Source organism: Rhea americana, unplaced genomic scaffold, assembly GCF_003343005.1.
Source record: "Rhea americana isolate MKP2758 unplaced genomic scaffold, rheAme1 scaffold_5, whole genome shotgun sequence".
NCBI lineage: Eukaryota > Metazoa > Chordata > Aves > Rheiformes > Rheidae > Rhea > Rhea americana.
Window position 1 is genome coordinate 7,974,603 of NW_028186645.1, and position 15,531 is coordinate 7,990,133.

Below are 15,531 nucleotides of genomic sequence, written 5' to 3' on the forward strand. Positions count from 1 at the left end.
GGCTCTGAGGGGGCCTTCGCCTTCCGCGGCGGCGCACCGCTGCGCCCCTCCGTCCCCCCGGTGACTCCCCKAGAGCTTTTCCGCCCCCTCGAAGGGGCTGGGGGTATCGAGGGGCGTTAAAGGGGAGCTGGCAGCTCTCTTAGGGCTGCTGCCGCGTCCTGGTGATCGGAATTAACCTGGTCACTCTGTATGCGGCCCTAATGTCAAATTAGGGCAGGTGTAGCGTTTGCGTAATCATTCAGCTCAGCGTTAATTACTGTGTCTGAAGCATCCTGCTAACGAGTTAACTGCGTGACAAACTCAAGAAGGGAGTGGGAGGAAAACAGGTGTAAAATTAATCAAAGTAAGAGCACAGGCCACATCAAAGCTGGCTCTAGCTAACAAAACGAACTGTCAGAGCATTTGGGTCTCATTATTCTAGTTTATTACCTGCTTGTGACTGCAGTTAACAAATAATGCAAACATATCGGAGTGTAGTAAAATCAGCGAGCTACACCTAGCAACATCTTAATGAAATTTGTTCATGTAATTTCCGTAGTACTCTTCTGCRGAGTTCTAATATAATGCTGCATGTAATGCTTTTTCCTGAAACAAATTACAGATATGCTGTTTGATGCTACAAGATAAATGTGAAAGCATTTAATGGTTTATCAATGCTTGCTGAAGCTCTTTTGAGACTGAGAGCCTCTTAGGAGAATTAGGTATTTCTGTGTATTACGTACTTAATCTAGGTATAGTGTATGGAAAGTGTATTTTCTTCTAAAAATAGCTGAGAAAAATTGCTGGCTTTTCCTATTGGTAAAATGACTTTAGTGAGAACTAAATATGCCTGGCCTCTTTCAAGAAAAGAAAACGAGAGGAAAAAAAAAAAAAGGAAAAGGTCTGGTAGAAACAAAATGTAGTGTCATTTGGTTTCTAGAATTCTGTACCAGGTATAGTGGTACAGARTATATATGCAAAAGGCATAAGTGCATAAAGTGCATAAAACACAAAAATAGAATATATTTGTTCAATTATTACTATATTGTAACTTATTAAAAAATCAAAATTAAATGGACTAAACATAGTGGTTTCAGCTCACTTAAGGCAAGGTTTCTGACTGAAATAGGAGTAATCTTCTGTAGTTTGTTTTAAATAGCATAGCTCATTTTGTAAATATCTGTTTTATTTTCCCTTTAACTGTTATTCTAAGTTAATAAAAAATATTTCAGGTCAGATTTATTCCTTTTTAACATAAATTTTTATAGGTTTTTGAAGCATGTGATGAAGATAACAAAGGCTATTTAAGCAGAAAGGACTTTAAAGTTGCTGTAGTAATGTTTGGTTACAAACCCTCAAAGKTATATATTTTTATCTTTTATGTTTTGAAGATTCAGCATGTATAGATGATTCATTGAGAGCACTCCTTACAGACCTGTCTGTACTGATTGGAGTGGACTACACTAGGTTTGTTAAACAGGAATACGTCTAGATTCTTGAATAAACCRTACTTACAGGAAAATAAAGGGTAAATCACATGGCTTAATGCAGTTCTGTAAGCTGTGTTTCAACTGTAGTAGTGTGAATGGTCTCAGAGCATAAAGAACACATCAGTTAAATGTTAATGTTAAAAAACATTAAAAAAATTACACTTTTATTGAAGTGTAAAAGTAGTTATTTCTGATGTGTTTCAGCTGTGGGTAAACATTTTCCAAATGAGTTAGAGCCAGATCTAAAAATCATTGAGGCTTCTAAACTGAGTAAATTGAGTCTGTTGAATTCGGAACATGGAAATACTCAGCTCGCCCTCACCCTAGATACTATACTGAATGGTAGACCTCATCCTAAACTGCACCCTGAAGTGTAGGCAAGCCTTGTGTTTGATATTAATCTGTCTACACATTAAAGCTTGGTTCCTGGACAGGCTCTGAACTGTATTAGTCTGTCTGGCTTATATCTGAGTGTAGTCAGTCACTGAGAATTAGCTTGTTCTTCTGTTTAAATTCTCTGAATGTTTCTTCCAGTCGGAGCACTCAAAGCACGCTTACAGCATTCAAACAAGAATTTGTGCTGTAAGTCACCTCCTGCTTGGGAAGAGAATAAAAGTGAAGGACTCCCTGGGATTCAAGTTTAGATATTTCTTCCTGAAAAGGTGTCACGTCATATCTGCAGTCTCAAGGCGAGGCTGTGACTACCTGGCTGTAGACCATTCTGTCTGTGCAGCTGCACAAAAACTAACTAATGATAGTTCCCAGACCGATTCTGTGGTCTTGTGGTTTTGCTAGCCTCTTGAGTGGTCCCAGTTCCAGGAACTATTACTTTCTCCGGTGACTGACTACTCACTGTGAAATTCTGAGAGAGAGTAGGTAGGCAGACGCTTTTTGTTACAGCTTTGACTAATGTATATTAACTGGGAGGTGTGGCACATCCACRTCATTTGTGTTTCACTGTTGGTTAGGCCTTGCAAGAGTTGTCTTCAGCATTTTGGTGGTTTTAATCCAATTCTGAGAAACATAACTTTCTCCATGTACCAGATAGGAACCAAATGCAGGAATTAATTTTTGATTGATTAGTATCCAGCTCTTGAGTATTTTGATGGCAGTCTTACTTTGTCAAAATGACTAAAATCAAAGGCTACAGTAGTGGCACTTGTATTTCTTCGGAAGTCACTAAAACCAGTCTTGACACAGTACTTTTCCAAGAAACAGGAAATGGTGTTTCTATGTTACTAATTAAGGCAAAATTGTTTCCTAAATCACAGTACAAATTAACATRTATTTGTTAGTAGAAATGGCAGTTGTTTAGCATTACCTGCATTTTTAGTAAATTGGTAAGTTGCTTGATAGGTCATTTTTTTTATAGCTCAGGTTTGTGTTCTTTTAATAAAAAGTAATACTRACTTTTCCCACAAGATGTCACCAAAAAACTCTTTACTGGAAGAAATGTAAATAAGAATTTGAATCACATTGTACTCCACTTGATTTTTCAAAATCRTGTGATGAAATTTAACAAAATTCTATTCTCATTTTTTTATAAAATACTATTTTCATAAAATACTATTTTCATATGGTTATTCTTAGTGATTTGAAGCTTGCTACTGCTTAAAATTAAGCCTGCTGAGACAGGTAACGAGGAAAGAATGAAAATGTAAATAAACCTGAGATAAAACCTGAGATAAACCTGATTTTTGGACTTAAACTGTATGTTCATCTAATACRCCTATCATCTATGTTCATTTCTGGAAATCAACAGCATTGTGGGATCATGTTAGTGGGAGATATTTTTTTTTTTCTTCTAAAAGTTTGGTTCAGTGGTCCCCTTTGCACCTAAAGAGATTGAACTGATCTAAAATGTTCTCCTATATCAGTAACCATTCTTCTTTCTAAATGTATATTTAAGTCTCAAATGCTTCAAACAAAGGGTACTGCAGGAATAATAGTTTAAAGTAGAAAAATGTGTTGGCTGACCTAAACTGTATCAGAAATAACCTCGAAATTCATCTCATTCARATGTTTTCATGTCATTGTCCCAGCCAAAATTTCACTCTGAGTACTCGGTGCAACATTTAGATCTACACAAAAACACTGTCTACGCTGTACTAAACTGTGCCAGGCCAAAAAGCGTGTCCAGCGTTTTCTCTGACCAGCTCTGTATGTTCGTATCAGGACACTGGTGGCTTGGCATCTGCTGCTGAAGGAGGTGCCAGTGGCTTGGCATCCAGAATACAGAACGGCAGCCTGAGCTCAGGACTGCTTATAAATTCCAGCTGCTCTTCTGGCGTATCTTACTAAAGCTGTCTGAAAGTGACTCCCTAGTCTCTCTGTCTGCCCAGTACAGTMTATGTGAAAAGTGCTGCAGGCCAAATAGGTTGTGTGGTGTTAGCCTAACTGACCACAGCATGTTTGCTGGCTGGTCCATCTCCAGAAAAGGGTATGCTTAGTTTTGCACTAAGGCCTGCTAACATGTCATCTCCTCCCATGTCAGTTATCTCAGCGCTACAAGGGTATACAGTCTTGTATTCTAACTACGTAGGTACAAGAGTTTAGACTCAGAAGCATGTACTCAGTCATTTTAAAAAGGAGTTTAAATAACCCCCCCGGTGAACCTCTGTCCCTTCTTGGACCTAGATTCCCATTCTGTTTAATAAATTAGTCAAAGACCTTTTCCAGTAATCTCTTGGTTAGCGACTAGTTAAGTTCTGAAGATTACAGTTTTAGTTTCCTCACCTCATTTAGATTTTTTTTTTTTTTTTGGTACAAACATGTTAGTGAATCTTGGTAACACATTAATCAAAATGTGTCACTCCCATGTTCCTATCAGAAAAAAATGTGAATTAAGATCCTAATAAAAGACAGCAAAGGAGCTATGCAGTACGTGACATCAAACAGAAATGTATAGTTTCAGGATGGTTGTAGGAGAAATTGGATGATGCAAATATTTTATTGTTTCATTTTCCATTTTTTTTAATCTCTGTCTTTTAAAAATTTAATATTTTACGAAATTTTACCGTATGAATTTTGATCAAACTACTCTTCAGGAAATACTTCATTTCCTGTCTTTGTTTCTGTTGAAACAGAAACTTCTTTCTTTGTTTCAAGGAAATCACAAATTTGGATGCTGATTCTCAAAAAAATAATTTTACATATTATGACTTTTTTGTGCAGTTAGACTCCAATTTGTCTAAAGTTAAGCACATTTGTTTAAGCATACTGAGGTTAAGACTGGGCTCTTGATTAGGATTTTGTTAGGACCTCTGATATATCTAATTTACCTGGCAAGGAAGAGTTTTTGTAAAATTAAAATAAAATCTTTTCTTTCTTAAAAACCACAGATGATTTTGCAGTATAATATGTAATATTATGATATCAGAATTTAGTTAAGTCATTAAATCACAAACTATTAATACAAAGTAGAAATCATGTAGGAGTTCAGACCAATCACTTTTGTAACAAAAACAAACAAAATAATCTACCTCAGTAATGTCTTCTGTGCAACCAGAAAATTCAGGTAATACACAAGCACTGAGCTGTCAGTATTTCTACTCCTTTTTCATTCATAACTTTAATAAATCAATAGCTTAGTCTCTGAAGAGTTTTGAAGAACATGGTGTAGATTACTGACAAATGAGCTGCCCAGGGCTATTAAAGAGAATCATATGATTTCCTTTAGTTTTGGAATACTTACAATGGTTTTGTATTTAGTTCAGTTTGGAATTCACTTCTGAATTTATTCTGGCTTCTCAAAGTGGTGTTTCTTAATAGCAACATAATATAATTAGTGGAAATGATACAGAGAAGTAATTAGTAATTTTCAGTGTTCAAATCGTTAAGTAATTAGAAAGGGTTTATCAGTTTTTTGATACTGTTCCACTGTTTAGCTGGGTGAATACTGGAGTCTTACATCACAATTCAATAAACATTTCTTTCTGCGACAACCCTTCCATTTATATAGTTCTGCTTGTTTTTTCCTATCCTTGTGCTGCCCTCTCAATGGTACCGGCATATCTGTTTATGGGGCCATGTGGCAAATCATACTGAAGAACTAATTCATGTAAAAAAATAATATGGCAAAAAATTGTTTATTTTTAACAATAAATTCCCTGATCCTCTTTGCCACATGACTTCACTAACATTTGTATTGATCCAGTTGAAGGGTGCTGTGAAGGCTGGGTCTGTTTGTTCTAGCAGTGATGCCAAAAAATACTCATTAAACTACACCCTTAATTGTAAATCTTTTATTTAGGCAAAAATAGACTGAACACTTTACTTGGATTTTTTCAAGAGAGCAACCACGTATGAATACCTGATCTAGAAATAGTGAACTGACATAGAAAGTTATGTTATGGATTTGTTATTATTATAACAAATATTATTTGTTAGTTTGTCTGTGTGTTTTGTTTTGTTTTGTTTTTAAGATTACCTTTTTGTGTGCTTAGGTGGCTTTACAGCCTGTATTGGTAGCACATAAATCACCAACTCAAAGATCAATGAATAGGCGGCACTGTATTACAGGAGTCACTCTAGAAAAGGAGAATTGTATACTATAATTTTCTGGGCTTATATGTTACTCTGAAAGAGAAAAATAAATGGATAGAAAGCTTGTATTGCTTTTTATGGTTTCTCTTTCGTAGTTATCCAATTGAATGGAAAGCTGTTCATGCAGACAAGTTCAGTATGCTTAAGCAGCCTCTGTTATTAAAGAAATTGTGAATGTACAGAGCCTAGCAGTTGAAATCAGCATGTCTTTGTAATCCTGGAAACTGAGAATGCAATAGTTTTTAATATGTGATTTTTTTTTCAAGAAATAAGGAAACACAGGAAATCTATAAGCTTGCAGTTTAAGATTTGAATTGAGACAGCAGGTGGAGCTGAAGGAGCTGTGCTTTTGTACCGCTGCAAAAAGAACAAAATATGAATAAATCAAAAGAAAGAGAAAAGCAGAGCTTTTATTATGTTATTTGATAATGAAAAATTCCTACAGGATACAGTCACATTGCCTCTAAAGAAAATTAAATTGTTTAAAATGAGCATAAAGCATGTATTAAAAAGACATAGAAAAATATTAGAATATGTTCAAATTCTGAACTGAAGTTGCATTTATTTTTGCCAAAAAAATTCTATCTTCAAAAATTTTTGTATTGAGATTTTTGCACATCTCATGGGGAGTTCTGAAGTTTTAGGAACAGGCTTTTCTTTCTTAATTTTTACATTTTACTTTGATTTTAGAAGAACCAAATGGTGTTTATTTATAAAATTAAAACTATTCATAGTTATTTGACCACACTCATGCATATTTGAAGGAGAAAAAATAAATGAGCTTTTAGTTTGCTGGGAGATTTATTTATATTTTCCATTTTCTAGGTATATTACTTAAAAAGTTTTTAAATCTCATGAGCACAAAGAAGACTGTGCAGCTATTCAATAGTGAAGCAAGGCACATATTTACAGCTTTTGACATGCAAGGTAACTTTTTTCCCCTCTGCTCAACATTTTGGGTATTAATTTAACTCTAAAACAAATAAGCCAAATAGACTACTTAAAGGAACTAAAATGAGGTTAGTGTCCCAGATGCTGCAAAAGGAAGTAACAAAGTAGGAGAGTAACAAATACCTTGATGATATTTATATTAACAGTCAGGATCAGTAAGCTACAGGGTTCTAGACAGTAGTTTTGAGTTGTCTGATGTGCTCTGAGATACTCCATCTATTAAAAATTTCTAGCCGTTCTCCATAGCTATTTGCTGTTACTGTGTCTCATTATTTCTGTTACTCATGCTCAGCTATCTCCATTCATTAATTTGGCTACATACTCTGCAAATTTCTGTCCCTTGTGACAGCTACAGATCTTTTTATCCATCACGATAGACCAAGGAAGGGAAACAAAAGCAACAAGAATTTTCTTTAGTTCTCGGTGAGAAATGTTTTGATTTTTTTTTCCATTCCTGCTGGACAGTGAAAAGGATCTCTCTCTCCACTAAAATGAAGGAAGGAGAACTTCATCAAGAGCCTCTGAGCTAATAGTCATATAGCATTCAGGTGATCCTTTTCATGTTTTTCCCCAACATGAAATAGGTCTATGGCCCACAGAAAGTGGAAATGCAACACAGAGCAGGTCAGATATTGGGACGATCAGATAAGCATCCATTGCAGTTTTTTGCCATGTACTAAAAGTAACTTTTTAAGTGTTACCTTTTAAGTGAGTTATTTCAAGGAACTTAACCATTTCAAGTGCTGCAAGTGCTTTTGTTTCTCTTGCTGTTTGTTGCACACAGGATGTGATAGCCCTTTTTGAGGTGCCTTATTTTTCAGTTGGATCTGGAAATGAATTGATAGACAAGGTGATCACCTTTTGTTATCATTCTGATATAACGTATAATTTAGATATTTTAAAGATTTTTTAAGATATTTATAATTTTGCATATTTTAGAGTATATTTTGAAAGTTTCACATATATGAAATTTTATATTCAAAATCACCATTTTTTAAACTAAAGCTTTTAAATATGAGATTTATAGATGTTGTAGGCAAAGTATTTTTGAACAGAGTTCACAGTAGCACAAAGGAATTGCTAGTATAAAATCCTTCATAGATCCTTCATCCACTTCCCCTCTTAACGTAGTTATTTCCTAACATATTTTGCAAATACGGTAACTTTAAACAGTGTATAAGCATATTAAAAATGTGAATTGACTAGATAGCAAATAAACATAATTGTATTAAGTAGTCTTTTTTTAAAGAAACATATTATTTTTCTCTTTTCTGATTTGATTTAAAAGGCAGAGGATTTTTGACTTCGGAAGACTTCAAGAAAGCCTTCAATTTAATTTCTCCAAAATTATCTGAAAGAATTGTAGTTGAAGCCTTCAGGTAAGATTGACAGAAAATTCCTTACTTTTAGATAGTAGTCTTATTGTTGTGTATATTTCAGTTAATTGAAATGATTAGATTCTATCATGCAACAAAAGATACAAGCTTCAGCACATTACTATATCAGTGTCCTTACATGCTTTACGTAAAATCCAATAAAAGGAATATCACCAGCATCTTGAATATATATTGCAAAGTCCAGTAAATTTTACCAAATATAGAAAATAGCTTGTAGCCTTTACTGTTTCTCGAGAARCCTAAAATTATTTACTTTCACATCTTCCTGATGTAAAAATCAGGAAGAAAATCAGCATTTAAGAGCTACCTCTTGAAAAATTTGGAGTTACAACTGTAGTGTGTATTGTCATAAACATTAGTGGTGGGATTTCCTATAAACTAAATTTGGCTCAGGATTGAAAGGGCAAAATTTGAAAGAGTAATTTGTAGGTTGTAAAAAATATGATCTTACTCTGCAGTTGCAAGTGGACACTGTTTCAGTTCACTGTTAAACTTTATTTTGGTGATGTAAATGACTTGTCTGAAAGCAACTTGGTCGTTGAAAGAATTCCCTCACTATTGCAGGCGTGAGATCAGATAGCTTGTTGAGCACTGTCTTTAAAAGATGTTAATTTTCAAGCAATTTGCAAGCATATGGTTGTGTGAGGGACGTTAACCTCCATTTGAACTGATATAAACAATCTATGTGTTCAGCTCCAAGGCCAGAAGATTGCTTGTTTACTGAGGGCTGAATAATTTCTAATTTTATAGGCTATGTTTTAGTAAGCCCCTTCATGTTACACAGTAATAACAACAAAAGAGGCATCATATAATATGAAATTGAGATTACAAGCAGTATCTGGTCTAAACTTCATGAATATACTACCGATTAGGTGAAGATGACCTGTAATAATGTGTTGATTTTGGGTGCTTGGATTATTGAGGGGCTCTGGGGAGGCATTCTTTCTGGTATATGCCACGGTACAGTGCGTATTTAAGCATTATAGCAGAACAGGAATACGTATATGCATCTTTTAAAAAAATCTAAGTGTAGTCTGACTAACCTTAGATGATCCTCTTGCCTTTTTGTGCTGAAGATATAATACATTTTGAAGAAAGTAATTATTTTAAAAAGATTGTTTTAAGACTTYGGGAAACAAGGGAGCTTGTTGCAGCAAAGTCTATGAAAGTGATACTTGATAATCATGTTACCAGACTAAAGTGAAGCATAAGGACTTTGATAAACATAAACACAGTTTACAGTGCAAACTATATTAGAAAATGAAGAAAATTCTATAGCTCACATTAGTCCAGAAAAGGAAGGAAATGTTAGTGTTCATGCCCTCCACAGGTTTGAAAAGTTGTGAGATTCATTTTTCTTAAGATTTCCAAGTGATTTTACTATCACTTTGGGGTACACTGTCCAGAAATGAAAATGTAAGCAGAATAGCATATGCAGTTACTGTTCGTGGTATTTTATTTTGTGTTCTTAATACATTGCTTTACTGTTTTTCTTATTTTAAGAATTATCAAATATACTTAGCCTTAGCTTCATGTTGTAAAAGAGTTCTCAAAACCTATGTCTATATTAGCAATTGATACAACATGTAACGGTCAAGTCTATAGAGCAGAAAGTTTATGCTGAGGACCCAATGTCTATTCAACATTAAGTGAAGGGATTACTTGGACTAATGCAAATCTGGTCGATTGACTGAATGCCCAGTAGGAGTTGGAGTGCTTTGAGTGCATGCCTGGAGCACATCTTTCAGTTTAATTTCTTCTGAAAGGGATGCAGTTTACATATTCAGAGATCACTCTGTGATGTGAGCCATAGTACAATTAGCAGGGAAAACTGGGAAACTCAATTCAAAAAAGCATTCCAAATCTTAGATTAAAAAATAGTGGCACATCATGGAGGCAAGCAAAAGCTTAGTAGTTATATTTCAGAGCTTTATGAAATTGTCAAATGAATAACTTCTTGTGTTTATAAAATTTTCAATTTAATGGAGATGCTATCTCCAAACCACTGTACTGGTGGACTCTTTAATTTTTTATAGCTTTGTATTGGATTGCTGAGTACATTATTTTATTATACTTTTTTAAAAAGTAAAATGTTACAGAAGAAGCTAAACCTTTGGTTAGTGCTACACTAGTTYAAGGGAAAGGAAAGAGAAAGAAGGGAGGGAAGTTAAATGCATGTACTTGATTCTAACTTCTCTAGCATACAGAGTAGGAATTATTTTCTGCTACTGAGCATAGTTCTCAACATATTTTTTGACATAAAAATGAAAACAAAGATATTCACACTATGCAAATCTTAAGGAAGGCAAAACATCGGTAACTGATAGGCGTTAAGAATGAAGGACCCTGGTGAATTGTTTTTATCTTTCAGTAGATTCACCCTAAATATTTAAAACTTACATAATTGCACTTTGAGATWCTAATGCATGACAAAATCTAAAATGCTTTCGAATAAATCACTTTTCAAAGTCATCTCTTCCATCTGACCCCATGAGTTACCTATTTTCATCTGCTCATAATTTGTATGAAAGTAAGGYCTACTCTAAATTCAGGATAAAATATTCAAATCCACTTGCAACCCTTGCACTCTGAATATCTCATATAATACATATACAAGCAAAATCCAAGAATCCTATGCCAAGGTTAGAATAGTACAGGTTTTGGATATGTAATTACTACAGTTGTGCAAAGTGCTCTTAATGAAGCATCCATACACTTTGCATCGATTTTATTAAACTTGGGACTTTAAAATTAAATTATTTTATTTACTGTTCATATATTTTATTAAAGCTAAGGTAGACTTAAAATGTTTACTATAATATAGCAAGAAGCCAGATAAAGAGTAAGGATTTTTTTTTAACCTTCTGTGCCTGTATCTTACCATCCTATGCTTATACTCCTCTACCCTGTATGCGCTCTCTCTCCACTTCTCAAGGCCTCTGCTATCACACTAGGCCTCTATTTCTCTACCGTAAGTCGTTATCTTAAAGTCATAAATACTTCATTTTGCATAGAGCAAATTCTTATTACTCCTATCTATATGAAACTGGTTACATTGTATAAAAATGAGCAAAACAAATTAGGTATAGCCACCTAGTCTTTCAAAGAACTGCTGTTACAGCTAAACCAAGTAAAAAGCTCCGGACAGGTGAAGAAAGCTCAGACAAACCAAATCRGACAAGCCTCAGGCCTTGCAAACTCAGTACAAAGCTTGTGGTCTGTTACAAACAATGGCTATACTGTGTTTACTGGAATACAGGGCTACAAAACATACAGGTACTATCTCTGCTTCACTTTAATATTCTTTTACAAATGTATAAAGATATATTGAATTAATTTGAATTAATAATAGAGACTTTGGTATATGGTGGTGTAAAATGCTCTGTTTTACGAAAGAAAAAAGATACCTAATTTAGCAGTGTTTCTTAGTATAGTAAGAGGGTAATCTTTTTCTTTATTTTATGCCATGAAAATAGAACCAATGCAAATACATTTTCATCTCATACAGTTAAAATAATATTTAATGTAGATGCTCTTGCTTCTGATGGATTATTTTCTTACAGATATTGGTAATATCCTGTGTAGTTAGCTGTTGATAAAGTTTTCCAAATGCAAGTGTTTTCAGTTTAGATTTGATTGTATTCACTGACCATAATCTTGACTGGTTTTATTTCTATAATATATATATAATATTATAGCTTTTTGGTGGTTTTGAGCTAATATTGCAGTTATACTGAACAAAGTGTTCAAATGCGTATCATGTGTCTGATGTGCATCTGRTTAAAATGCCACTGTGCCATAAAAAACTTGCATCGTGCCTGACAGGAATTGCAGAAGTGCTTAGTATGGTAGATGGTTTGATGATACGTTCTCTATTAGTGTGGCTTTTTTAAATGGGTAACATACAAAATAATTTCTTTAAAATAAGTCTGTTGTTCTGCATTTGGGAACATAGATACGAAATGTCCCATATCCTTTGCAATAATGATTTGTAATTTCTTGTTCTCTGCAAATGAACGTATTTTTTTAAAGTGAGATTCAAATTCTTGAAGAAAAATATAAAGTAGTATTTTCTTCTGTTGTGAATATAAATGTGTCATCTAAATGGAATTGCACAATATTATTAATTACTACTGCTAAGAGAATTTTTGTCTTAGCTGTATCATTTGTACAGAAAAAATAGATATTYGTATGTTAAATCCTTAGGCTAGAATAATCAGAAATAAGCTGAAAACCAATCACATGTGAATGAACTAACAAATGATGAAAAATGTCTAAAAACAAAAGTGGACAGATAAATGTCATWCAATTTTTAAAGCCAGCAAGCCTACATCTGATTTAAGCAAGAAAAGAAGACATTCATGATCTGCATTTTATGCTGCTATATTCTTAGATTGATAGGATCAYGCACTAGAGGTATTTTAGTACTTTCATATATATTAGTTCTTTCCTTACTAAAAATGACCTGATTATCTCATTTTTTTTATATAATTATCTAGTAACAAGAAAATAATCTGTTTTGGAGAGCTACTCCTACTGAAGAAATCTCATGCTCTTTTATGCAAGTTTGATTTATAGACATGTACTGCAGAGCACAGTGAATATGAAACATTCATTTTCCTATGGCTAGTTGCCATGGAAACATAGTACACAGTACAATGTCATTCCAGCTCTGGTGATGCCTGCAGTAGTTTATTCCTTTGTTGTTCTTGTTTCTTAAGCAACTGTCTTGCAGCCTTTCATATTATCACACTTAATCACCTACACGAGTCTGTTTTCTTATCTCTTGAGAACCATCTCTAATAGAAAAGATCCATTTTTGCCTGTGCTTGCATATGTGTGTAGATACATTTCTCTTTTTCAAGTGATTGGTTAAAAGCTGGTCCCATGCACACAGATAATACACTGCTGCCCTAAAATTGGTAAAAGAAGAAGGCAACCGGACTGACTATCAGAATTCCTCAGGAATCCRGAGAAAGTCAATGTCATCTAAAAATGTGTAGCTGACCTGGGCTAGCATATTTATTTACTGTCTCCTGTTGTGGACTGGACTTAGACTATTTTTCCATAATCCAATATCTCACTTCAGGAAGACAGGATGAAAAATCATCCAATAGATTCTCCTACCTGTCCTTAGATGTCATTCATGAGGTGAAGAATTCAGCAGTTGTCATAGTACCTACTCCATTTCACCCTTATAAGAAATGAGAAGAGCTGAAAAAGAAAAGACCCTTGTCATTAATCTAAAAGAGTACTAATGATGTTCAAGGCAATAAGAAGAGCAAAACAATTCCTCCTTAGGTAAAATAGGTCTGGAAAGTATAGTGTTTGTCTACAAGCCCAAGGCTGTGTTTGATACAGATTTTAAAACAGGTCAGTAGGCCTGATCGTGCATCTGTTATTCATAGTCATACATAGTCTAAAGAATAAAGCCTCATATTTATAATATTTGCATGGTAGTAGTGTGTATTTATGCATAACAATGCCACTTTGTAACTAACTAATAATAAAGGAAAAGGGAATGTTCCTCTTGGGAGAATTACTTCCTACAAAGCAGTTCATTTATTTTTGTTAAGAATTTTTCCTGGATTTTAATGTTTGATCTGTGTGACTCTTCCACAGAATTCCTCCTAAATAATAGGATGTGGAAATCTCTCCCAATTTTATAACTGATCGTATTTCTATATCAGATTAGAGCTCTGTGAAATACTATCATAAAGTAATTGTGGTGTTAATAAGTTTTTTTTAATAATTGTTTTATACAATGTGTGGTTTTGTAATGAATTAAAGGGATCTGCCAAAGCCACAATTGGATATTAAAACACTAGAAAATGGACTAGTAAAAATACTAGAATGTGACACTCATACTCCATTTGCATTACAAAGAAATTAAACAATTTTTATACTGAGAAGCTTTACCCTAACACAAGCTGATGTTTTTCAAGGCAGTACCTGTTTGATGCTTCATTACACAGGTCATATAGGGACACAGGTCACAATTAAGACTGTATCAAGCTCAGGTAAGTGAGGTGATGTTCTGGGAGAAAACGTGCATGGTTGAAAATCTTTAGTAGAAAATCCTGAATAAACACCTAAAGATAGCTATATCTTATGGGTAATTATTGATTGTTTGTTTGGCTTGGTTTTCCTTTCTATAACTCTTATTTCCAAATTTATAAACCGATTGTTTAACTACTATTTTGCAACTATAAGTTCAAATTATTCATTAGCGTTAATGCTGGTATAATAAAAACCATCTCCAGGTAAATCTACCATGATTCGGGCATACGATTCCTTTTGGAGCAGTGAATCAGTGCACTTTTCAGTGCATGGAGCTTTCATTATAAGTAAATCTGACACCAGACCATCTTAACAAAAATTTGAATTTTTAGCAGACATAACCTGCATATATTATCCCAGTCTTCCAGAAAAGTTACTTCTGTGTGTATTGGTTTAACTGAGGATAAAAAGAACTGCTGGTGTACTTGGATTAAGTACACATGAATTTTTGCAGGTTTGAGACCTAGCATGTGGATGTTGTGTGAAGTCCTACATGTTTACACATTCATTCCTTCTAAATAATTCAGCATTTTCTAATTTGGGAAAACATGACTGCATAAAACAAATCTTTAAATAATTTTTTAAAAGCTAAACTCCTGACATAAAGAATATTTATTTTTTTTTTCTATTTTTGAGGAGCTGGCARAACAAGCATTAGCAATTATATTGCCAAATTTTAATGAGTCACTGCCTCATGCCTCTTACTTACGACTTGTGCCATTCACACTGGCTGCCTTTCATTGGTCCTTGAAGTGCAAAGTAAATTACTTTAGCATAAACCATTCTCAGTGGTGGTTTATGTGAATCCACTTCATTTTGCGTTACCATGGAGTAGGAGTATGCGCGTGGTCAGTTACCATATTACGACTACAGTGCTATAACTTATTAAAATGTTCTAATGCCACCATAAGTGCTTAGTATGTCATATCCTCAGGGCTCTCTTTTAAAGACAGTTTCTTTCAAATAGGATAAAACTGTAAGATATAATTAACAGAATGAGAAGGTAGCACTATAAAATAGACCAAATTCACAACATCAAAGATTGATTTTTTAAAAATTATTATTATGAATAACATCTAGGATAGCAGCAGATCTTTTGTCTTGCTTGC

At 34.1% G+C, this 15,531-nt stretch overlaps 1 protein-coding gene across 1 annotated transcript in view; it reads left to right on the forward strand.

Annotated features, from left to right (window-relative positions):
- Positions 1 to 803: 803 nt before the first annotated feature.
- The window catches only part of EFCAB11 (EF-hand calcium binding domain 11), a 68,528-nt gene continuing 53,800 nt past the window's right edge, over positions 804 to 15,531 (forward strand). The window contains exons 1-5 of the mRNA XM_085317642.1: positions 804 to 812; positions 1,248 to 1,350; positions 4,951 to 4,986; positions 6,840 to 6,941; positions 8,254 to 8,344. Coding sequence (XP_085173768.1) covers positions 804 to 812; positions 1,248 to 1,350; positions 4,951 to 4,986; positions 6,840 to 6,941; positions 8,254 to 8,344 — 341 coding nt within the window. The remainder of the gene's footprint in view (positions 813 to 1,247; positions 1,351 to 4,950; positions 4,987 to 6,839; positions 6,942 to 8,253; positions 8,345 to 15,531) is intronic.